Source organism: Amia ocellicauda, chromosome 8 (assembly GCF_036373705.1).
Source record: "Amia ocellicauda isolate fAmiCal2 chromosome 8, fAmiCal2.hap1, whole genome shotgun sequence".
In the NCBI taxonomy this organism is placed as follows: domain Eukaryota; kingdom Metazoa; phylum Chordata; class Actinopteri; order Amiiformes; family Amiidae; genus Amia; species Amia ocellicauda.
This window is the reverse complement of record NC_089857.1, coordinates 13,294,716-13,321,151: the sequence shown is the minus strand read 5'-3', so window position 1 is coordinate 13,321,151 and position 26,436 is coordinate 13,294,716. Positions and strand designations below refer to the sequence as shown.

The window sequence follows — 26,436 nt, the reverse complement described above, 5'->3', positions numbered from 1 at the left end:
AATATGCTTGTTAAAGCATACCTGAGTTTTATCAGATGATTATGCACTTGATTCCATGTACTATGTATGTTTTAAATATTTTTGAAGAGTTTTCAAACATCTGAAACATGTGATACACCTTATATTATATAAATAAATAGTCCTTAAATATCCTGTTAAAGGTGCCCCCGTTTGCTTTGGTAAACATAAAGGGATATATAGGGAATAATTAGGTTTTTATAGTTTTTCTTTTGTATTAAGCTATTTTAATTTTAACAGAAACAGACATAAAAAACATTTTGATTTTGTTTAATATTTTAACATATCAAAGATTAGTATAAAACAACCTTCTTCTCCTCCAAAACATTACATATGTCAAAATGTCAAATTCTCAACACTGAACTGACATGTAGGCACAGCACAATCACAACATTGAGTCTCCAAAAAAGTAGCTAATCAGATAAATAAATAAATACATACATACATACATACATACATACATACATACATACATACATAATAGCACTGTTATGATTCCCTACTCACACAAAACTAGAACAGTGATCAAATTCATTTTTTTACATAGAGAGATACAATATAATATTACCAGTGAAAGAAATGGCATTATCCAGTAATAACCACTTTCAGTTTCCTGTAACACTCTATCTACCATAGAAGATCTAAATAAAGCAACAGCACAGTTTACTCCGGTGACATTTTGCGATTAGTTAAATATGGGAGCATGTATCTGGCATGGCTGAAAAATAAATTGCATCAAGGGCTCAGTAACAGTATGAACTCCATTATATTGTACCAACAAGCATAGCTTATCAGAGGGGGACATATCGAGGTGACCATTAAGTCACTGAGAGCATCTCTAAACTCTGATAACGTGTATACAGACAGAAAAACAGATAATGTACTGAGATACACCTGGGCCAATGACCAATCATAATGTTATATACATCCATAGATGATGGTGTTTGGACACTGAATATTAGAAATGTAATATGGAATGTGTCTCTAAGTTTTGATTAGCTCCAGACTGTAGTCTTGATTGAACATAATATATACACTGTAAAATCGTACGTGATGTATACGTGAACCTGGAAGCGATTACATTTCAGTCCATAAATCAAAACAATCAACGAACTTGTGTCTCCTGCAAGGACAGGAATTAAACATTCTCCAGACAACACCATATACTCCTGGGTTCAGTAATGAATCTTGTTCGCCACACAGTTCATCGTGATTCATGCAACTGATCATTTACACTCAGAAAGATGTCTTTGGAATTAATATTCTTTGTACCTGATGACTTTGATTTAAGAGAGTGGTGAATCATGTGCAATCAAGGCCTGTTAATAACACTGAGCAACAGGCCAGCTCCACAGATTGGCAGAGGAACGGAGTCGTCGTTTCTACAACTCATCCTGTAGTGGAGTCCTGCCACATTTTTCTGTCCTTCTGGAAACTGCCAACACATATGAAAACTCATAGCCTGCTCCATTTCAATTTTTTTCTCTTCAATCTTCTCTTCATAATGCATCCATTTTGTTTATTGTAATATTAATCCCACACAGCCTCTTCCAGTTTGTATGCATCAATATTAAAATAAATAGTTTATATTTTGTTTGCTTGGTGACTTCACAGAACGTCCATTATTGGCATCATAATCAGATCTTTGTTCTCCCTATGACAGAAGCACAGAATGGCTCAGAAGTCATTATCCCAGCCCGACAGCTCCTCTGGAGGACTCTCATCATCCGGGGGGTAGCTATCAAAGTAGCTGTGATCTGTGGGTCCTTTGAGCTGAAACACAAAGATTTTTAGATTATTAAGTGATTGGATATTTTGAAAATCTAATGCCGCTTATTGTAAAGAGAGTGCAAAGTTCCCAATGTACCTGTGTGTACCTCTACAGACATGACAACTGGGTAATTGCTGGGTGTATGATGGGCATATTTAAATTATTTTGATAGGCTAATGTAACTATGCATAAACAGAGGTGCAGGTATGGTATGTGCATGTTAATTTCAATGAAAACATTTGCTCCCCTTCCTCAATGATGTATAATGCATGATTGTCCATAACACTTCTAAGTCATTGATTTTTTTTCTACTGAATTAAGTCAAGAAAATTTTATTTGTAGAAGGATTGGGAAAAAAATACTTTATATAAATTAGTTGTTTGTATTTTGCTTAATACATATTTTCTCTTTGCATAGCATGATGAGTGAATATTTTACGCAGCAGTTCTAAATTTAATGGAAAGGATCATTATAATATATACGGTCATATTAATAAAAGCTTCCCATATGTATCCATTTGGTGAGGATGTAAAGTACCTTTTTGTAAATAATTATTACAGTATCCTGAATAAATTGAATTAATACTATAGCATTATATTGAGTAGGGTTGACATAATACTGTAGTTCAGATAAATCAAGAGGTGACAGAATGTGAACAGTATATTTGTATATATATAAAATGCACCAGGCCTGAGAGACTTCGTTTGTCTTTAATGCTGTGAGGACATCCTGTGTTCCTCGCTAGAGGTCAGCAAAGACAGCAAACACAGAAACTTGATTTCTGGTGACAAGGGATCATCAATGGAGAGGAAAGGAAGGTTTACATCTGAGGTAGTTTATCTTTCACAATACACAGCCGATACCACCAAAGATCACACACATCATCTATATTACTTTCCAAGGGCATCTAGTATGAAATTAATTTAGTTTTATGAGTAAAACAACCAACAACGAACAGGACTTTTATACAGGAATGAAAACACAATATTTAAAATGTGATGTTACCTCTCTTTTCAATGGGGACATTAAATTCCTGGATTTTAGTCCCTCCCAATTAAAGCCAGTAAACCACCTGTAAATTAAAAATAAATACCTTAATAGACTTATTTTTTACACATTTATTTATATAGTCATAAAAAAGATCACCTAATATGAAAGTATGCTACTATTGTTTTAAAATATTTATTAAGGGGAACATATTAAAATGTAAAGTAATACAGCCACAATTTTAAGTATCAAAACTGAAATAAACGTTTTTTTCAAGACTGCATTCTTATCTTAACCACGCATGGTGCATTTTTTCAGTGGTAATCATATTCCAGATACTGGGCTGCAATGCATAATCAAAACAGTGACCAGTGTAGCAAAATGAGAAACAATATCAACAAAAGCCTGCTTGTTCGCACAACCACCAACAACATAAGCCCCACTATGTTAGGGCAAAGCTAAAAAAAAATACACAGAACAGTTGGCCACAGTCTTTAAGAGGGCTGAGTGAATTTAGAGTTCAGGATCATTATGAGACCATCTGCTCAGTCTATAAAAAATAAAAAGTAATGAAATTAATGTTGATTGAACTGGTGTTGCTAATGTAGCTGGTCCAGTGCAAACAAAACAGCTACTATGGAGGAAAATATCCATTAGCCACACAAGGGACAGGGAGATCTGGGCAGGAACCAAAGGCAGCAGAAGTCCAGCGGGAGTGAACTGATCATCAACCCAAACAGACAACCACTGTGATCATGTAAAGAGCAGACAGCAACACACATGCAGAATATAGCACATCAACTCTTTCTACCAGTAAATGGATTACAATGGGGTATAACTGAAGTGAAAGCTGTTATTTTAAGTAATTGGAGATGTTCAGGAGTTGATCTAAAGGTGGAATTCCATATGCCTGGGAAATATTCATCTCTGGAGGTTAATAAAAAGTATTTATGAAAGCAGTCACATATCACATGAAGGTTGATTGGTGCTGGGGTGTCCCCACTATAAGTAAAGTGCAGCTTTCACAGTTTTCTCATGTGTCAGCAGTATAAACATGACTTTTTACCTGACTTCAGATGACAAACAAGCACGGTGGGGTCATTTTGTCATGAATACTTTTTGTCCCTTTTTATTTAAGTTAGCATGGTAATGAAACCTCTGAAACAATACTGTATCAAAACAATGGCATCTTCAAAAAATACTATCTTATGTCGCTATATGTGCAACAGGAACATCTAGAGGAAGATCAAGAGAGGGGAAAGCACATTTTGTCAAGATGAAGAAGAAACCCATGCAACAATGAAGGAAAACGTGTAATGAGGCTCAGCCCCTATGGGAGGATCATATGTGTGAAGAATGTTGTATTTGATTTGTGTCGGTCATGTTTCAATGAATTCTAGAATGGCAATGAAGCCTATCAATAGAAGACATTGAATTAAAATTAATGGTGTTGATAGATTCAGCTGAATGACAAAAACAAAAAAGCATGAATGATTTCACGTAGAATCAACCCAAATTGGCATTCATTTAGAGGCTTTGGTTCCAAGCCTTTCTAAGGAAGTTAAAACAAACAACAAAACCATACTATCAATGTCTTCTTTTCTGAAACTATAAAATGATATTAAAAAGAAGCTAACATACACACACTCAACTGACCTGTGTTTCTTAATGTCAGTTATTCCATTCTTCAGATTTCCCAGACGTTCTGTTGGATTTTGTCTAGAAAATTAATGTAAAAAGTTTACATAACACTACAATAGGAAGTGCTCAAGTATTTCTTAATGTATATGTGTATTATAAGGTACAGTACAGTAAAGATGCCATATAGATTGTTTTTCAGACATTACTGCAGTATTTTAAGATATTGATAATGTAAATACAATACAACAATTGTCAAACCACTGGGCAGTTTTGAGCTTTACTTGACTACAAACTACAATTCAAATTCACAGCTGTCAATACTTTTTTTTATTTTTATGAATTACTTATTATTTTAAGAGTTATTCCAATAAGGCAACAAAGCATAGACTGCCAGTGGAGTGGTGAATTTCTTAGGAAAAACTAATTCACTACAAATCAAATGCACCAAATGTGAAGAGGGAATCTTACTTGCACAGTTTTCTTATCAAGTCCTCAGGCCGCCGTGTTACCTTTTTCGGAAAGTCAATTTTTTCAATGCCTTTCAGAATTAAATTGTAGGTCATCATCTGATCTGTTCCGGAAAATGGCGGGCTGGAAGATACAGCAATGGGTTGATAAAGAAATTTGTTAAATTCACAACAAATGCCACCTACTGACTATCAAACATTTGTCAGGAACTGGCTGTGGAGTATCAACACAAACACACACATATGCACACAAAGTACCCTTTTCACCTGTGGGTTTGTCAAATATCCTCAGCAACATGCCATGACTATCAAATCCAGAAATGAGGATAGGACAAAGGTTTATTTTAGAAAATTATTAAAGGGGAACTCCACCAAAAATCCATATTATGTGAGTAGAAACATATTCTGTGGAGTGAGCGCGTTTTTCATGTCTGCAGCACTGCTCTGCTCTCCGGATCCACGGCCACAGCGCTCTTGCCGGATCTCTGTTTTCTGTGTGAATGGGTCCTTGCCGAGAAGCCATAGAAGGTCAATATTGTGAAAGATGGAGATATGCTCTATTTTGATCATCACACATTGGGTATTTTCATCTTGATGATTATTACAATTATTATTATTTAAGTTACTACATATGGCCTAACTTCCAAATGTGCAATTTGTTTTATTCAGGCACTTCATTTTAAGTATATTCATTGTCAATAAATGACTTCCTTCAATCTGTATGCATCTGTGTGTTATACTTCATTTTAGTATCGTCAAACAGTTGTGAGTTGAATGTCCAGCCTACGTCACTACAATGAATTACCAAAGCTGCCCTTTCTTCAAAGGCAGAAAACAAAGCACAGATGCCAGTGGAAACAAGATATACTAACCTTCCCGTAAGGAGCTCAAACACCAAGATTCCTAGTGACCAAAAGTCCACACTAAAGTCGTGCCCCTTATTGAGAATGATCTCAGGAGCGACATATTCTGGGGTGCCGCAGAAAGTCCATGTCTTCTGTCCACACCCAATCTTCTTGGCAAAACCAAAGTCCACCTTATCAAAAAGTAATAAAGCTTAATCTCCCTCCACTGTCATCCTAAAAGTTTACATTCCATAAGTTGGATTAATATCCCTAAAGAAAGCATTGATCAATCTTCTAGGCAGTTGAATGTTGTGCTTGGCACATCTGACTGAAGTTCCATGCAGGACATATCAGGAACCATACACCATAAATCTGTCAAGATATCCACACTGAAACTGGCCAGGTCTTGATTCCAGAATATTGTGAATGAATAAATAAATAACATGGCGTTACAAAACATGTTAAAAAAACAAACGTTACACTTGTCTCTGCAGAACTACAGTGGACACTGTACCATTTGACTTGTTCATTAGAAATCCTACCAGTTTAACGTATCCCTCCGAGTCGAGCATGAGATTTTCAGGTTTCAGGTCCCTGTAGACTGTCCCACTGCGATGCAGGTAGTCAAATGCTTCAGTCACGCAGCCAATGCAGAACTTCGCCGTGTGCTCATCAAAACTCCCCCTGTAATACAAACAGTTTTTGAAGAAGACGATTAACTGTCATTGAGCAGATATGGATCCATCAGGGTGATAGGAGGGAAGAGGTTGGTGGAGATCAAATGGTTTCCCTTTATTAGTTATTGTATAGAAGTCTTATACATTTATGCAAAAGTAAAACACATGTAAATTACTACAGGTTCAAGGTTCCTATCACCTTCATACAGTAAAACACAGATAAATAAATAAAGCGTACTTGAGGTCTTAAAGCACAGCAAATGTTTGTTGTCTTCAATTAGTTATTTGACTAATTCTAGTTAATTCAATCAGCTGGACTTCCTAGTGCACTTATAGAGCAGCAAAGCTAGATGGAACATTTCTGCTTTCAGGAAATTAAATGTAATTAGAAGATTAAATTACATTTTCTAAAGGCAATCTCCCTCATTTAATATTGTGGGAGTTGTTTGGTGTTCCTCACATTAGGGGTGTTTAAAGTTATATCTCAGATCCCCTCAACAAAATCAACTCATTGCCTCCTCAGTATCACTGTCACATCACATCTCCCCATCCCTGTCTGTAAGCCATCTGCACATCCACAATACCACAGGTGCTTCTGGTACTTTAGCTTCAGCTTGACCCTGTGTGACCTGTTTATCCCTTCACATGTCAAGGTACCCTGTTTTGCTAAAACTGGGAAACAACAGCCAGTCTGAATGTGCAGCCCCAGGCACGCACATACCTGTCCCGCAGGAGGCTCCAGATTTCCCCTCCGAGGCAAGCTTCCAGTAACATGTACACATATTTGCTGTCTTTAAAGGTACGGTAGAGCCTGTAAACATATCAATGGTATAAGTGCATTGTTGATGTTTTTTTTTTTTTGTTTTTTTTTAACTCTGGTAATGTTTAATTCATATTTTACACCCAAATAAGGAAAACTGTCAGTTTTACACCCTAATCAGGAAATTGCCCATTTCAGATATAGTGCAGGGTCAACAGCTAAACTAACAACAAAGGAGGTAAATGTCCCAGCATCCAATTATGTATTGTATTTATTTTTAAATAAACATGTAATTTTTAATTAACAATATAAAAAAAAGACTTTGGATGGTGTAAAGTTCCTTTGATTCCATGACCTTTGTATTAAGCCATATGTGAAATGGTTGCAAATGTCATGCCAGAGGATGGAATAGCTATGAATAATTCAGTGCAGCATCAAAGCACCTGCTTCACCTCAGAGGTGCTCTGCCCTTCAGACCCAGAGAACTCAATATCTCATTCATAGTTCCTCTATTGTTCACTGTGTTTGCTTAAATACAGCAAATCTGCACACATTGTCATTATTTGTTGTTACACAAACACCAGTGATAGTGCAGTCATTTAGAAACATGGACACCTACTTCACTATGAATGGTGAGCACGTTTCTTCCAGAATCCTTCTCTCCGAATGGATATGTTCCTCTTGTTTAGTGTCAACAATGTGCTTTTTCTTGATGCACTTCATTGCAAATGTAATGTCTTCATTCCTTACTTTCACCTGCAGTAAAACATAAGTTATTGTTCCTCTGAGGCTTCTAAGAAGACCTGGATATTTTTCTAATAAAGTTCCTTGCTGACGAACTGGTGCAAGGAAAAAGCTCACTGAGATTTCAGTTACATTCAACAGTTTCTAGGGAACATTGATATATTTTTAATTTGTTAAAGCAAAGCTACCAATATTTGTTTTCAGAATATGGCCTTGAATTGAAGAACAGTTCATATGTGTAACTACTGTATAAGCAACAAATTATTCCAACCTTAAAAATAGTTTTAGCCAAAGATAACCCCTAACAAAATGTATATTAGGCATTCCAATTATGCTCCTGCTGTTTTGAGCATTTTTGTAGTCTATTCCACAAGTTGAAAATGCTTTGCACTCATGTTAAATTAGAAGCAACAATACAGACTTTAAAATAGGAAATAGACCAAGTGCTTTCCACAGAGCAGTGTACACATCCACGGTAAAGCCTGTTTGTGTTCAGCACAGAAGATTTTTGTTTCTTACCAAGAAGAGTTGAATGCCATGCTTTGTGTTACTTGCAAAGGAGGTTTCTTACCAGTTCCACTCTGCCAAACCCTCCTACTCCCAGAGTGGCGATGACCTCCAGGTTCACAAACGGGGAGCTCGAAGAGAAACCTGAAACTTTCTCCTTCAGCTGGATCAGCTCCAAAGACAGAGCCGGAGCCCAGCGCATACAGGTCGACCTCCTACAGTAGAGAGCAGAACATGAATACAGTGGGTTGGTACTTAACTTCCACCTACCTGCAATTGTGTTGTTTTTTACATAATTCCTAAAATTGTTTTAAGCATCTGATTTAGAAAACAGAAGTAAAGTACTCCCAATAAACTTCACACCTACCCTGCTTATTCCATAAATAAACATTTTCTGGTTAATCTAGCTCAGATTCTAACTGAATCAACCAAAAACAATCCCTTTAGAGCATTCGGGAGCTAATTGTAAAGAAGGGCAATAGTTTGTAATGGTAAAATGTGACTGGAGCCTTTTGTGGCATTCACAGTTCTGTGAGGCATGTTTGATCCCCCTTTATCTAGCGAAGGAAGACCTACGTCACTAATGGAAATGGCAAGTTGCTGAATCACAGATGTTGGCTTCCAGTTCAAACCTCATTATTATTATTATTATTTTTATTTCTTGGCAGACGCCCTTATCCAGGGCGACTTACAACATAAGTGCAAAACAAAGTGCACAAATACAGTTCAAGGCATCAATCATTACAAATTCAATTTACATAAAACATAGCAATTAAAAATATACAGTGCATTCGGAAAGTATTCACAGCGCTTCACTTTTTCCACATTTTGTTATGTTACAGCCTTATTCCAAAATTGATTAAATTAATTATTTTCCTCAAAATTCTACAAACAATACCCCATAATGACAACGTGAAAGAAGTTTGTTTGAAATCTTTGCAAAATGTATTTAAAAAAACAAACAAAACAAAAACAAAAGTACATAAATATGGAAAAAGTGAAGCGCTGTGAATACTTTCCGGATGCACTATAATACAGCTCATGATCAGGACAGGGCACCAGGAATAAAACTTAATTCCCAATTATTCTTTAGCATGTTTGCGATGATAATGCAGGGTGAGGGAGAACTGATGTGCCCATTCCATTCCCGAAGAACATACTTTCGAAACCACAAAAGTTGACTGATGAAACAGTCTGCCTAATACTACCACAAAATGTAATGTTTTAACTTCTGAAAATCCTCTAAATGTGACAAGACAAGATGTGTGAGTTTTGACACTTTCAAGTTCGAACAGCTCACAACTCAGTTGGCAGAACACTTGTATATGCAGTTTAAACAAACCTCTAGCAACTCATGTAAGGTCTGAAATCTCAGATCCTCAGCATTTCCCAGATTACCATGCAGGATATAAAACAGAATTGAAGAGTATCAGGGAACCAGTGGAATTTATTTTTCTTCTTCTTTTTCATTCTTAACACAATATCTATTTCCTTTGAGAAGTCCCATTCATGAATGTAATAAACTACTTGATGTAGTCCAAGTAGAAGGACCTTGTTCTAATTCCCAACATCACGTTGCCTTACTGATTTAGTGCTTGTGAAAACATTTCAAAACATTGCTTTTCAACAGGTTATGTACTTGTCTACATGTCACATCATTCGTCTGTAACGAGAGCCGTTATAGATTTTTCAGCAACGGCGTCATGTCTAAAGTAAACCGTAATATGATTTTTGGAATTACACAGCTTTTTAGTAGAACTTCGGACCCTTAGAAGGCCAATGGATATCCTTGGAAATAATATATTTTGGTGGGTCTATTCTTATTATAAATAAATAAAACCTTTCCCTCTGTCTCTTCCTCTCTCTCTTATGGTCTTATCCTGAAGCAGTTGGAGATGGTCTGGTGTGAAATCCCTTTTGAGAAGTATTTTCTAGTGTATATGTATATTTACATTAAAGTATATATAAACTAAAAATAATACAATGCTATGGGCCATGGACACCTAACTTTGTGGGACGATTTCTGCATTACTCACTTAGCATGTCTTTTCACATCATCTCTGGTGAGGTTGGCCACGTAGCCTTGAAGATATTTCTGAAGTTCCTCAAATGTCCCCACAGTTTGATTAAATGTCCTGTGAAATAGAAAAAAGTAGATTTATATATGCAATACACACAATGTGATGAGTAACGTCTGAGATTTTGTCTTTAAACTCATTTCTGCTTTGCACATAAAAATCATAGCAAGCACCATCTATATGTTCTTTTTCTTATCATTTACTTGTTCTATTAAATACTAAAAAGGGTATTTAAACTGAATTAGCTTTTGTGTGTAAATCGTTTATGTACTTCCTCACAGTCTATGGATCTCTGGAAAAATAGGAGGCCACAATTAATTTGCCAAAAGCGACATAAGCGACATAAGCGACATAAGCGACCTTGGAGGTACACCCTGAGGTCTCTCAAGTAGTGCAGACTGGCCACAGTTAAGACACTACTCACTCTCGGTCAATAACAAGGCACTCCACATCGTCTTCTTCAGCAATTATGTTGGCTGACCTCACATCATCGCTGTGAAAGAGAGAAGATGAATCAGAAACACATCAAACGCACTTTGAAATGTCCAGCCTTGCTCTTTAGCTCTTTATGGAGATCACATACGTATGCTGTCTGAGCACAGGCCGATACACCTTTACTCCTTGGACAAACAAGCAGAAGGCCTTCTATGGGAAAATGAGACTCACAAAATAATAACCACTCAGCAACTGACAAATACTGGGACTATAGTTCCTGGCTGAGGCCAAGAACAAACACTAAAAGGACTTTTCTTTGAGTTCAAGTCAGGATCTCATAACATTATGTTGTAACTTTTTAAAACCGACATAACTGCTTTACAGAGATGTAGAACAGTACCTGAAATTGGACATTTAAAGACAAAATCTGTGGCCTTTGTCTGTTATTAGCAAGAATAATTAAAATGTTATAGTAACAGGAAGCGGGAGGATTCCTGCTGAAAAAAACATTCTGTGCATTCTTAAGTCTATGATGTATATCAAGACTGGGTTTCCATTTTATATTGTGTGTCATTACTGTAATATAAAAATAGTCGGAGCATTGTTTTCAGTCTATTCAAATCCTGCAATCCAAGAACAATCTGGAAGTGGTATTTCGACCTATTGAGCAAAGTTTAGAAAAATTAGTAAGACCTGATCAGTGCTTTCTCTCCAAAGTAGTCCCCTCTCTGCAGAGACTTTATGGTTTCGGGCTCCGTGTGCTCTTCTGTGCTCTGGGTCACTTTGACCTGAACAGATTGACAAAAGCAGACGTTTGTCTTCTACCCCTCAATGTTACAAATGACTCTGGACTTCACCCTGACCTAGTTAGTCAGAGCTGCACTTCTATAATTATTCTAGATACTTCTAGAAAAAAGTTTCAGCTTGTTGTGTAACTCTGCAGGCTGTGTTATTTATTGATGTGTAATGTGTTGCTTTTATACAACTATTGTTATCTTAATAACAGATCATTCAATCATGCAACTAAACCACAATCCACTTGGTCTAACAGTGGGTTCTGAGTGACAGCCATTGTGGGCTGTGTGTCACATGGCAAGATCCCACTCAACACACAACATATACTGGACACATACAGCTCTGGAAAAAATTAAGAGACCACTTAACATTGATTTCTGAACTTGGAGTGGTCAGATTTTTCCAGAAATATTTCTATACAGTATGTAAATTACCTTTGAAAAACATCAGTCATTTTAAGGGTGATGTGATCTTAAATATATTATTTATATAACAATTATTTTTAGAAGTCACTGTTTAGTGTGAATTGTGCAAAGGAACAGATATATTGTCTCCTTTGATATGTTGTTACATACTGAGTTTCTTCCCGGCAAAAGATAGTCGACTGGGGCTCAATCATTCTCTTTGCTTCTAATAAGTGTCGGGAGTTGACAGCTCTTGATTCTCTCTCTAGAGTTTAATTACTGGCCCATTGTGCTGATTCCTTAACCCTTCTATGCCAAGGCAGTTTTTACATTCCCATTAGACAGGGCTGTGGGGAAACAGTTAAAATGATCTCTCTAGTATTGCTGTCAAAACTGAAAAAAGAAGGTTGTCTAGGGTGTATGCGAGGGCTTGGGTTGAAGGGTGGGGTCTCACAAGGCACAACACAGACACTCAAAACACATTTCTGAGTTGGATCAGTACAGAATCAGAGGCAGATTTTACCTTCCCTTTGGCTATAACGTAGAAAGTGCTTCCTTCCTCTCCCTCCCTGATGACATAATCCCCTTTGTCATAATATTCCTGACAGCAGAGGAAATATAAGTCTTAATTGAGACATTGATTTTCTCCAAAACCACAAGCAGTGCCGCCACCCACAGATCCAGTAGAAAGGGAGAGCACTGCTGTAGTAATTATTGTCAGCTGCATGCAACACATAAAATTCGTGTTTAAGATGATTTAAGATTTTTGAAAATAAATAATAATCAAGAAACTCAAAATTGAAACTGAAAGAGGCCTGTTTTGTGTTTGCTATTGTCACATACCAGTTGTAAATTCTATTTTTGTCACAGATGTATTGTTCTAGATAGCCACAGGGATATTGTCATTATCATTAGCTTAATCCATCCCAAACACAAGCTTAACTGAGAATGAGCTTTTAACTGTGTCATGTTTTAATAAAGATAAGGTGCACATTCTGTAACATTCACAACCCTGTGATAAGTATTTATCTTTTTCAGGGAGTACTTTCTATGCTGCGAGGTGTTTTAAAGGCATAAGGAATAATAATAATCCTGCAAGATTCCTCCCTTTCTATGTAAAATAGCAGCAAAACAAACCAAATGTTTGTTTTCCTTTGTGGACTAAATGCAGTTAAGCTGAGGAATATAAATGTAAATCTGGAATCTTCAGCCACATGAAAGCAGTGCGTTACAAAATGAACTGCCAAACATTTACTCCCAAGAAAGATGCAGATAACTGCTCACCTGTTATTTTCAGAAGGTTTTTGAAACAGATTTAACTATGCCCTCCCCTCTAGGACAAACCACAAAAGCAGTCAACTTAAGATAGTTGCCACAGCCACAGAATATAGTTGCACCTTGTGTTCAAACTATTACACATCACAGTAAAATAACAGTGATAAATGACAACAGCACAGGGGACAGGGAACTGAAACAATGAAATTCAGGTTCACAGAATCAAATTCTCTGTAATTGTCTGAACTATCGAGCCAGAAGAAGCTGTAGCACTGCTGTGTTGATGTCAATGTCCATTATTAGGTTTGAATAATGTAGCATTTGCTGTGATACAAAATACACTTTTAGTGCAGATGTACAGCCTATTAAATAATACCCACATTCCTCAAACTGCTTTCGATTTACAGGTGCAAGATTTAGTAAACACTGAAGTCATTTAAGTTTTCATGACAAACATGTATTATTTATTAGAGTTCTAAACGTAATGTCGGGAGATGGTCAGACCCAAATCCACGTACAGCACTTACAAATATGTGCAAACCCTACTTCCCAGAATTCATTGTTTCACATCCCTAAGTCCAAGCAGGTTCAAGCCTAATATAAACACATAATTATTCTCCATCTATCAAAGTCTTATTAGGGTTTTGCCATAGCTCCTAAAAAGCATCAGTCTATAAAATAATTAGAATAATTAAAATAATCAAATAAATCCTGTTTTATTGACTTTCTTGGCCTCAGTCATGTTGACTTGATTCTGTTCTTCAAACAGTTACATTCCCTGTGAACCATGTGATCTAGGCAAATGTTTTTGTATGGTGTAAACAGCTTTTAACATTCAATGTACTGGAAAAAAATAAAACTGTAGCAAGACAGTCCTCACATTTATTTTAATCCCCTTAGCACTGTGAACTATTGGATATCTGGCCTCACAGACTGCCAGTAAGAATTCCTTTCTCTGTTTCTGTTTAATAATATAGTTCAATATTATCTGAATTATTCAACTGAAACATCTGTGGCAGGATTAAGTTACGTACTCAATATTCTCTTGAGATTGGATATAATCAAGCCCATCAGAAATGATTGAATAACAGAATTCTCCCAACCCCCCATGGGATTGCCAATTGAAAGGAATGTCCTTGAAGCTTCCGCTGTGAACGTATTTTTAAAGGCATATTTGAAATGAAACTGACAAAGTCCACACTTGTTCAGTCTTATTGCATAGTGCTCCAGTACATAGTTGTAGTTGAAAGCAATGTACTCACACTTCATTTGAAACATGTTCTTCAGTGATTTAGCCTAATACATATTGTTCATTTAACTATACTTTTTTATCAGTGACATCTTTTCAGCGTATGTGAATAATGATTCAGCCCAAAGGAGGGGAAGTGAGAAAGAATATGTAAACATTTGACTGCCACTCCATCAAAATCAGTTCAATCAACTGCAATCTTGACATTTCTATTGACTGAACTTGTGTTCAACAAATTCTTAAACTGTCTCATTATTTTGAGTAAAATGGAATGAGCGATTAATACTAAACTCAATGAATCAACCAAATTATTTCAAAGGATGGGTTTAAGATCAACTGCATTGCCAGTCATTGTTCATTGATCTTCTTCACTACAATGTGTTTCTCTAATTTTTGTGAATGTAGTAATAGTTACAGAAGGAATTACAATAATCCTGTTATCATAACATGTATGGTGGCTCATTGAGGACAGGGGAGAGTATTACGAAAAGTAGCTTGGTCAGCTACAGGTACTGAAATAAAGTGCCTTGAGATTTTACACAATACAGATCAGTCAAGATCAGTAGATAAACAAGCCCCACTGGGTGTGCTAAAGCAGTGCCAGTACAAGGCAGTGATTAGTCACAGTGAGCAGGAATTAATAAGAAACTTCAGGTCGGAAGCACAGTAAGAAATGCTGCTGTTTATACCTAAATCAAAAAGCATGCCGTAATCAGTGTAACAGAACACTTCATGATGTATATTCCAGTGTATTTGCCATTCTTCTTGCACGAATCAAGCAGGAAACAGATGCTGTTTTCTAAAGTTCCCTCATAATTTAAGTGCAGCACGTGTGTATCAGAAAATAGGAAAGCATAACTGTACTTCGCAGGGACTCTGAATTCATTCAGTAGGTCATTGTTGGATTTAGTAGCTGAATGTGATGAGAGGAATCGGGTTCTCTCTAGAAACTCTGTCCCACATACAACTCTCCAACAATAGGCCATTTGTTTTAAATAAACAAACACTTGCATGTTAACGATATGGTGCTTGATGAGAGATCTGTATTAGATAACTCCTCTGTAATACAAATAAATAAACAAACAAACATAAATAAATAAATCCCATAAATCATTGGAACTGCATTTGGCTAGTGGGTCAAATTTTGGATTTGGCCCAGGCCTATATATTGTTTATTTCATGCAAGGTGAACTATTATTTCACAGACATTATACACAGAACATGCTTATGTTTAAAATTAACTTACCACTTCTAAGCAGTCTACGATCTTATTCAGTTTTTCTTCTGGTAGGTTGGTCAGCAAAGAAACACTTTAAGACAATATAAAAATAAACCAAGGTAATTACATAAAAACAAATTCATTAAACATTAGTATCCAACTGTAAAAGTACACTTTAGCCTGCTGGAGACTCCTGCTGTAACAATCATTATATCTTCATACCAGTGGGATGCCATTTTGACATTGCATGACAGCATTGCACTGCAGGTATAAAAGTGTTTGTCATATTCAAGATTACTTTGGGGGAAAAAAATCATGAGCTAGTTTAGTCAAACTGGCCTTTAAAAAAGCAAATATCATCCATCAAATGTTTTAACAAAGCTAGGTTGCATTACTTCCTTCTGATTAAGACAATTTGAGAACATTGTCTTTCCGCTTGGTTACCTTCGGAGGAAGTTCCTGTACTCCTCGTGCCTGGCCTGCGCCGTCCTTCTCATGATGTTCTGGAACACCTCTCTGTCCAGGGCCCATGTCTGGACATTGCTGACCGCTGCAGTGGGACAGTAAAGGGGCATGAGGGAAAACATATTTCATGCAAGTTGAGTTCTACACCTAGTGCTGCCCATTCTCACTAGTCATGCTTTCAGGTGAATTTCTACTTCTCAGTGAACCTCAAAGTTAAGTGTCCATGCTTCACATGTGCTGAAATAAAGTCAGGAGCTTGTATTTGCTCCAGTTAACACTACCAGACCACAATGTAGTTAAAAAAGAAATACTGCAATAAAACATACAGCATTGTATATTACATTCCCTCATACCCCCTAAACATGTTTTTCATTTTTTTAATCCATGCATTCTTATATCTTTCACACCATTCTTTGAAAAGCCTCTGTACCTCAGAAGAGATACAGACATTAGGAAACGTAGACAACAATGTTCCTGCTTACACACTGTGCAGTACACCTTAATGCTGGATTCTGAAATACATTTAAAATCCAGAGGCCTTCAGCTGCACATCCTAATGAATGCCCATTTACTTGCTTTGATGTTATTCTCTCACAGCTTCACCCAATGTCCTGGGTTTGAGTCATACCAATTTACCATTCATAAGGTCAGCATTAGGTTGGAGATTAGCTTCAGGTTTCAAATAATAAATCATGCCACAACAAAATCTAGTTACTGCTTTCCCCAAAGGCAGACTTATACCAAAAGAAAAATGAGTAAACTGCACAACATGAAGTCCTGTTTTAGACATAATGTCCAATAGCTTAGCAAGTAGAACACAAAATATGAAACTTTCTCAGAGCACAGATTCTCCAAGTGTGAAAGGGTCTGTTTATTTCCTGTTTTAACATATTTAAAAATCTATTTAATTAATTTTAAGATTCCAAATCAATATCTGGACAAATAGTTATTTTATTTCAACCTTACATACTACAAAACCATATTAAACATGCTTAGATTTGCATTTGAAAGAGATGGGCAGATCTCAGAAAATAATCTAAACAACAACAAATAATAATAATATTAATTATAATAAATTCAGGTTAAAATTATAAGGCATTAGCTCATAGTGTTTTACATTAGAATACATTTTATAATTTATTTACATTTCTTGCATACTCCACAAATATATCTTTCTCATTAACCAGAAAATACCTTTAACTGACGCTGTCCTGGTGCAGTTATATAATATTGCTAATTCACCAAATGCCGTCCACACAGATATTGTTGTTAACAATTTGCTCTGTTGAAAGACATCCAGCTGTCCATCTGAAAGCAAGATGAAAAAAGATATTCACCTGAATTAGCTATGTATGCATTGTAATGTTTTTTAATTCCATTTACAGAAAACACTGTGTGGAAATCAGGCAATACCCACATAATGTACATGTATCAAGTGAACTTACATCTGAGGTACTCAATAGATATGCTTATGAGCATTAAATAAAGGACAGTTCATTAAAAATGTAACATCATTGGATCAGTGGGCTTCCGCCCTCCAAGAAGGTACAGAAAAGTGCAAAAATTCATTCATAAAGAAAGTGTTACATCAATGGACAGAAGGTTGGCAGTTGCTATACAGAATACATCTGCATGTTTTTGATTCTGATGAGGAAGTTATTTTCAAATCTGTAACTCATTCACATGCCTTTCTCGAAATGCTGTGAATTTACACTGCCCACATATCAATGCTTCAACCTAATAGACACAAAGCCGCTTTATATCCTCTGACACAACATAAAACTTCCATTTGTGCTGTCATGAAACAGGCCAGATGAAACAAACAAACTAGTTCTGGAAACCATCATGTGTGGGGGATGACGACGACGACAAACAATTAATTTTGCTTGACAGAGCTAAAAAATAGTTTAAGCGAATTAATCTGTTTCGTACACACTGATTAGTTCACAATTTATGGAGAGGACTCCTTTATGTCCTCAAGAATACAGTAACTGCATGTCAGACCACACTGCAGGAAACTAGAAACTAAAGCTGTATCTCAGCTGTAGTCTGCTGGATGGGCACTTTCACTATTCCATTTAGAGGATCAATTGAATCAAAGGAATATATCCCCTTCACAAATGTGAATGTCTTAATACAAAAAAAAATAACAGTTTCATTATAACTATGCTACACGTAAAGCACTGTTTGCTATTCCGTGGTTCAGATATTAATTCGTTATTTTTATCTCACATTTTTCTGTGAATATACTTCTTGTGCTGCCCAACGTTGTGATAATTACAGTTAAATTATTACACTTAGGTCATTATCTCCAGTGAAACGCCTGAGGGAAGGTTGCTTTTGACATTTTTTATGGCTGAGCGAAAAAATAAAGAAAATACTAAAATGTTCTTTAATGTTAATGGAAGATGGCTATCTAATGTGTTCAGAGATATTCATGATAGCTCTTAAATACACAGATTAATTAATTAGCATTTTTATTGTGTTGTTCTTTCCAGATAGCTTTACCTGCCAATACAAATAAGTGGTTTCCTGGCTCCCCTTGCTTGATGACGTAATCCCCCTGGTGGTAGGTTCTCTCGTACATGCACTCCACCATGTCCTTGATTTGCTGCAGCTCCAGTCTCTTCAGGAACTGGTTCTTATTCAGGGCTTCTGTGATGAGCTTCTTCACACTGCCAAACAGAACAGACACGCTCCTGAGTGCTCCAGCAGCGATAGCACTGCAAAACCCTGTGCCATCAATCACCTCACTTCTGTGGGCTGTATCTGACCTCTTATATAAAAAAGCTATAAGCAAAATCTGAATTGCTGACAAGCATTGTTAGATAAATGGTGTTTTGTGGAATTTATCTTCATGCAGCCAGGTTTTGAGTTAAATTAGTGCAGATTTCAAAATGAATAAACTGTAATTCTGGAATGTGGTTGCTGTTAAATCATTCCTGTCAAACTGGATATTAGAATAAAGTTTTCAGTTTTTGTTAAGAAAGAAGTCAATACATTGAGTTTATTTTACTGACCTATTCCATTTCCACTATTTGGAGACAATTATGGATGCCATTTAATAACCAAAATGTACACCAGATGTATAAGTTACCTGGATATATAACTGAAAAAACAGCTAAGCAGTAAAGCAAATGGATAAACTACTGATGTGGAATCAAATGTATTAATCTTCCCACAGAAAGTTCAATGGAGGTTTATGTTTTACCATTATTTTACTGCAAACATTTAGTTCAATTTTAAAAATACATTCAGTCAGATACAAAGAGGTTGTGGTTAATGAATAAAAATAAAAACAAATGTATTTCTGAAGTTTCATTTGGACCCTTTTACTTATTGGGTCTGATAATTTCACGCTGTGTGTGTGTGTGTGTGTGTTGCTAGGCTTTAGCAGAATACTAAACCACTATTAATTTTAAACATCAGAAACATTTGCTGAAGACAGTGGTATCAAAGGTTAAATAATGCATCACAGCATGGGTCTTTAATCATTTTAATTTGCAAAGCATATGGCAAACTTCTATACACAAATGCTAACGAAATGCATTAAACACTAAACATGCAGAACAAGATGTGGTCCTGTTTTCCACCCCACACACAGCCTGAGTGATACCAACCATCAAGAACTCCTGAGTGATCAAAGCTGGAGATGGGCTTTTGTTCAGGAAAGGAGTAAGAGAACCAGAGGGAGGATATGAGGACCTGGCAAAAACCATGTGTCCACAGAAAGGACATGCAAACTCCACACAAGCAGACAGAGAAGGACAATCCCAGCTGGGTTCCGGGAGCAGTGAGGCAGCAGTGCTAATCTCTGTGCCCATGTCCTGTTCGCCACCATATATACAGCGAAATATTAACCATAAACAAATGACCACATAGATCCAACCTCCATACTCGGAAAACAGCCTTCTTAATTATGATGCTGCAGCAAAACAGAATTGTAAACAGGGCTTGTATTGTGCACACTGGAAATCTATACCCCTCCGTGCAGAAAGAGGTAACCATATAAATAAGAACAATCTTCTTGACCTTCCAAGAAAGAAAATGAAAGGTGATTCGGCCACCTCACTCCATAAATGAATGACATAAAATATTTTTTATTGGATGACCTCAGCCGTCATGAAACATTCAGAATTGGTAGGCTTTATTTCTTCCACATGCTTCCTGCTCCTATATTATCATACCAATAAAACACATTTTACTGGATATACAGTGACGTGGATTCTTTCTGGATGATCTGAATTTAATTAGGAACCTTGCAGAAGCAGATGACAAACATTCAGACTTGTGCGTCTGCAATACACAGTAAGGAGCAATCCAGCTAATGCTCTACCATACTGAAAACTCAACCAACGCTTTGTGCATGTGTACATATAGGGTTTCTGATTTACCGAGGCCAGATTTATTTTTGGTTTTAAATACAGAGGGACAAAGCGAAATGCTAATCAGTTGACCAATTTTGTTTTTGGACAGGCCAAGTTTTCTATTTTAAAAAGCAGAAAGGGTCATCCTTACCCATCTCACTTATAGGTAGAATGATTATTCTCCCTTTCCGTATTTGGTGCAATAATGGAATTGGGCATTTCAATAATTTATTTCCAGTTTCCCTCCTTACCTTCTTCAACACCAGTTGATTTAATTTTAGCACTAAATCCCTCATCTAAAGGTATTATATCCACTATCTATAGCCAGATTTTATCATTAAGATGTCCCTCACTAAATGCTTTAAAAACCTCATGGGAACAGGACATAGGATCTGATCTACCGGATGATGTCTGGGAATCTGTTTTGTTCAGAGTACATTCCTCTTCTATTTGTGCTTGCCATGGACTTAACCAATTTAAAATCCATTTTCTAAAACCTAGCAAAAATCTGTCCCAATATAGACCCAACCTGCAATAGATGTAAACAAGCACCTGCTTCTTTGTTCCACACATTTTGGTCCTGTCCCAGGTTGTCCCCTTTCTGGTCCTCCATTTTTTAAACCTTTTCCCAAATATTAAGTACATCCATTGATCCCTCTCCAATTACTGCACTTTTTGGAGTTGTACCTGAAGAACTTGTTTTTTCTCGAATGCAGTCTGACACCATAGCCTTTGCAACTTTTTTGGCTAGACACCAAATGTTATTTTGTTGGAAGCAAGCTGCACCCCCTACATTTCTCCAGTGGACTAGCAGTCTTATGCAGATGCTTTAATTGGAAAAGATCAAGTTCACAGTTCGTGGATCCTGTGAAAAGTTTTATTTGGCCTGGCAGCCTTTTTTATCCTACTTTGATGGGTCTCTCCCTCCCCTGACTTTCCCTCCCCTGGCTTCCCCACCCCACCACTTTTTTGTGTTTTTTAAATTTTATTTATATATTTTTATTTTATTTCTTTCTCCTTTTTATCAAATTTGTATTTTGTTATTTTTATTGGTAGGATTATTATTGTTCTCCCCATTATGTTAAGATGATTACTTTTGTGGGTTTTACACCAGGCATATTTTACTATACCTTTGATTCTGTATTGTTTAGAAAACCTCAATAAAACGTTGGGTTTGTTTTTAACAGGATCTTGTACATATATTTAGAATGCAAGTGCTGGCAAAAATCAGAGTAGACTCAATTCTATAGAGAAATGGAGGATGTGGAAAGGTGTTAGCTTATGTGGTGTGTTAATAATGTGTGAAATAGAGGGGTGTGAATCAGTGATGTATATATGACATCATTTTCTTTATCTTTGCTTGATAATAATCAGCAATATGTGGGAGGAGATTTTTGAAATGTGTCTTTGTTAGTGCCTCTTGTCTGTAGTATGTGTGTGTGGGGGGGTCTTCTTACTGTTTTTGTTCTATATGGTTTGGTGTAAATTTGCAATGTGTTAATTGTTTCTTGGATTAATTAGTTGGCTAATATTCCCAAGAATATTGGGAAAATATTAAAGTTACACTGCAAGTTTTTACACAAAGGAAATATACGTGAATTATGTAAGGAGAACCATTTTAATGAATTACTTATTATCACAATTTAAAAAAAGGGATGCAACAATGACTCACCTTGAATCCTTCCGAACTCGAACTTTGTCAAAGGAAAACCTGGGCAGTTTGCTGGAGTTGTATGTTCTGGAGGTGGGCTCTGCAGACACCCCTTCTTTTGCCCCCTTCCTCCTGTTCAAAGTATCCTTAAACAAACTACTGACATGCTGGTTAAACCTGACTTTGAGTGGAGAAGGATGGAGGCTCTGTCCACTGTGGGTTTTTATCACGTCTTGAAGCTTGTTCAGCTGAATGCATTTGCTCTGGAGTTCTTCTGTCAGCTCAGAGATTACCTTGGTCTGCTTGGCAAGCTGCTCCTGGAGTCCTTTGATTTTGTAGTCCTTGTCACAAAGATCTTCATCTTTTCTTTTGCTTTCCCTTTCCAGGTCTGCCACTTTAAGACCAAGGATTTCAGCCATACCTTTGACATTTAGGCCACTCCCTTGCTCTCTGAATAACTTGTTGCCATTGCCATTAATGGAGAAGTTTACTAAAGTCCCTTCTGGCTGCTTTAGCTGTTTTGGCTTCACTGACCCATTCCCCATTTTATGTGGTGACCTGTGGGGAAGGATGTGAGAGAAGCTTTTAACTTTCTGAACAGGAAGAGACACTATTACATCTTATTTGGATATCACCCATGAGGTATTGATTTTAACTCTCAAGGGGAATGGTGGCATTTAGATGCTGAATCTTTCTGTGATAAAAGTCTGCTGCTCTTTGAACTAAAGGTACAAAGGACAAAAACATCTTGTATTTTTTGCCCTGTTATAAATCATAGAAAATATGTGGGGGATCTCTGCTTTAGTTTGAGGGTTTTATCTTCTGCGCATTAATAAATACTAATTACTCAGGATGCAGAAACATGATCAGTTCAAGAGCAATAATTACACTTAACCAAAATATCTTTGAAACTGAAATTCTAGGAGATACTGAATTCCTTTTCCTGCTTTGGGAACATGACCCAAATTCGCTTGGGGACTAGTCATTCTTGTAAGAATAGCTGACCCTGAGACTCATGGGATGAAATGAATGAATCTAGAATTCCATGTATGCTATTACATATGACATCACATCAATGTTTCACATGTAGGAAAATGTCCATGTCCTTCTAGGTAATATTGAAACAGTAGTATTTTATGAAGCAAGAAAAAACACCACAAAGGTTGCATTTATGAAAAGTAATAAAAGGGTGACCAGACTAAAGGACATCTATTACTGCCTCTTATTACATTTTAACAGAGAGAGAGACAAAATGTCAAAAATTTTAGTCTAAACAAATAGTTCCTAATGTTCTATCACAGTCCCTCCCCACACAACTACACGCCCATCATACTGAGATCTGAACATGCTCTCTCTGCAGGGACCAGGAGGCTACTTTGCTCCATGGTCAATGTTGCAGGGACAGCATGCTCAATGTCCTCCTCAGTGTCTCCTCTAAAGCCCTGGCTGTAAGAGGCACAAACAACTAGTGGTTCGGCCTATGGCTCCTGTTGACTCCTGACTTCTGAACTGCCACTGGCGTTTAGTCCTCTGAAGTGCTAATACAATATCACAGCAGTCATCTCATGTCATTGAATTTCCACAGACAGCTCAGCAGTTGTCTTTCCATAAACCATTTCCTTCTCTCAGCCAGAGTGATTCAGACACTTCCAAAGAACATGAACTGGGCCTTTCATTTTAAAATGTGTAAGTCAAGATATTTCAGTTTTATAGTTACAGTCTATGCATCTAACTATACCATTTAAAACATTACAATAACTTAAACTAATATATATATGAACTACATTTGCTTAAATAAAAACACAAAGAATGAAGGATGACCCCTCGGCTCACACACATATTTGAATGTGTTCAGGGAAACCCTTTGAAATTCTATTTCCTATTTGCTGTCACTTGAGACCAGATAATGGCACAATGTCTCTAGCCATGAAGATTTGTGCAATACAAAGAATTCATGTTTTTCAAAAAATAAAATATCAGAAGTTGTTCCAGGAGCATTTGGCAGTGATTTGGAAGATAGTAATTGGCTTTTGAACTTTTATTATCTTATACAGGCATCATGGGTGGCAGCACATAAATATGAATACATTTGCCACCTGTGAATTATCATACTTAAATAGTTGTATAACAGCAGAAACCTCTTGAAAATCTTTTGACTATAAATTATAATATGTATTCATTTCACAGTTAAAAAAAAACAAAAACGTTCTATGTTTAAAGCATTAGACATGGTTCAACCCCTCTTCAACATACAGGGAATATAGCATATTATTCTGCACTACCAAGTAAACACGTAGCCTTTAGTAGTTAATAATATGGCGAGTTAAAATATAATATATAACACACACACACACACACACACACACACACACACACAATACACAAACACTACAACGTGACCATGAAAAAAAAAACATTAAAAATACTTTTGAATTTGGGTATATATTATACTTCAGTATTGCTGAAGTTAAATCTGTATTTCTGTTAAACATTCAAAAGCATTAAATTGCGAAGTTCCTGTTGTAAATTGAAGACCTGTTAAATTAATAATAATAATAATAATTGTGGATGAAATTAATAGACCAATTACTATTTTGGCGTCTGGCTATGATGTCTTATTTAATCCATTAATGGTCGTACAAATCAAACCATATGTTCTTCGTTACACCTGTTACCATGCTTTGCCCTGATTACACTATAATTTCTTTGCAACTAAATGCATACACACACATTTATAAAGTTTTTGAATACACTACATATAGATGAAAACATAACAGTAACTTACGTCAGTAAGATGATGTGGCCGCTAATGCTCTCTGGTTCCCTTTAAAACAAAAACAAAAACCATCAAGTTCGCGGGAACGCACGGAAAGGGTAAAAGTTATGTCCTCGCTCGCTCACAGCCGCATCACTGCTGACTCCCGCGAACAGCTGGCTGGTACTGATGAGACAACCGAGTCTCTGCTGCGCCCCCTGGATCCCCCTGGCGACGCAGATGATGCAACGGATCGGATTGCGAGCTGCCGTGCTGTCAGTAGCCCTTTTTAAAAGGCAATGAATCAGGGATCCCCATCCTCATGGAGACTCAGTATTATGAACCCGTGGGGGAAGGGGGGCAGAGTGATAAATTGAAAGTGAAAGGATAAAAGCATGTTCAAAAACGGTTCTGCTGTTTTATGCAATTATCCTAAATGGTTGTATTTCCATAAATAAAAAGATAAAATAATCAGTGGTATATAGTTAACCTACGTCGTCTAACTAGGGGTGATTCAAAAATGGCAATGTCAATTAGAGAGGGGGAAAAACGTACACACAATATGTTTCAGCCTTCCTAATAAATACCTCGTAACCCCAAGGGGCCAGGATCATTTTAAATGACTTTTTAACTATAACTTTAAACTATGAGAGTGAAAGAAATGACATATACATGACATTTATTTCACAATGGAGGCACAATATGTGTTTTTTCGTTTGCTTAATTTTTCACGAACTGGATGCACAAAGGTGGCACACAGCTGTCATGTGAAATAATCATGTGCTAATAGATTATCTGGCACAGCGCAAATGGGCCACTAAAGGCATACAATATTCACAGAATGGTCTGTGACAGTTGTGCTGTTAAACTCACTGCTCTATCACCAGATTGTGAAGAGCAGTTAAGAAACATGGGGAATAATGAATAACTTGTTAAAGTGTATTACCCTCTGTGCCAAATGTAGTTTTACTCCAACTTGTAAACCTCATTAGAAGTAAGGAAATTATTATTTAAAATGGCACTTATAAACATTTACCCCAATAAATTCACTCAGCATTTTGGCCGTTTCGCCATTGTTTTACCAACCACGTGCATTGCTCTGTATTATTTTCCATGGTTAGGATCTTGTCTTACTTTACCTTTCCATGCTTCACTTTCACTTTTCTTTACTGCAGTTGTACCATGGTATATGAGAGTAAATAAGCATAACGGAAGTACCACACTCATCACAAATTGAATTTAAACAACCAAAAATATTTCAGTCTGTGAGTTTTTACAAGCATATTCAGATATGTAAAAGACAATTAATCCACATGCTGTAAAATA

At 36.6% G+C, this 26,436-nt stretch overlaps 1 protein-coding gene across 1 annotated transcript; it reads right to left on the bottom strand.

Annotated features, from left to right (window-relative positions):
- Window positions 1-267: 267 nt before the first annotated feature.
- prkg2 (protein kinase cGMP-dependent 2) lies at window positions 268-25,255 on the bottom strand. Its single transcript, XM_066712090.1, has 19 exons — window positions 25,141-25,255; window positions 22,377-22,913; window positions 18,846-19,012; window positions 17,532-17,645; window positions 16,317-16,422; window positions 15,900-15,963; window positions 12,653-12,730; window positions 11,624-11,718; window positions 10,920-10,988; window positions 10,454-10,552; window positions 8,482-8,632; window positions 7,786-7,922; window positions 7,128-7,217; window positions 6,272-6,413; window positions 5,757-5,920; window positions 4,886-5,008; window positions 4,433-4,495; window positions 2,795-2,861; window positions 268-1,791 (listed from the first exon to the last, which is right to left on the bottom strand). Exons 2-19 carry the CDS (start codon window positions 22,898-22,900, stop codon window positions 1,696-1,698), a joined length of 2,349 nt encoding a protein of 782 aa, XP_066568187.1. The 5' UTR covers window positions 22,901-22,913; window positions 25,141-25,255; the 3' UTR covers window positions 268-1,695.
- Window positions 25,256-26,436: the final 1,181 nt, after the last annotated feature.

Coding starts and splice junctions, on each gene's coding strand:
- prkg2 (XM_066712090.1), bottom strand. CDS start 22,900: ATGGGGAATGGGTCAGTGAAGCCAAAACAGCTAAAGCAGCCAGAAGGG. Junction 10,989..11,623: donor GGAGAGAAAGCACTGATCAG/GTCTTACTAATT, acceptor TCTCTTTCACAG/CGATGATGTGAGGTCAGCCA. Junction 2,862..4,432: donor ACTGACATTAAGAAACACAG/GTCAGTTGAGTG, acceptor TTTAATTTACAG/GTGGTTTACTGGCTTTAATT.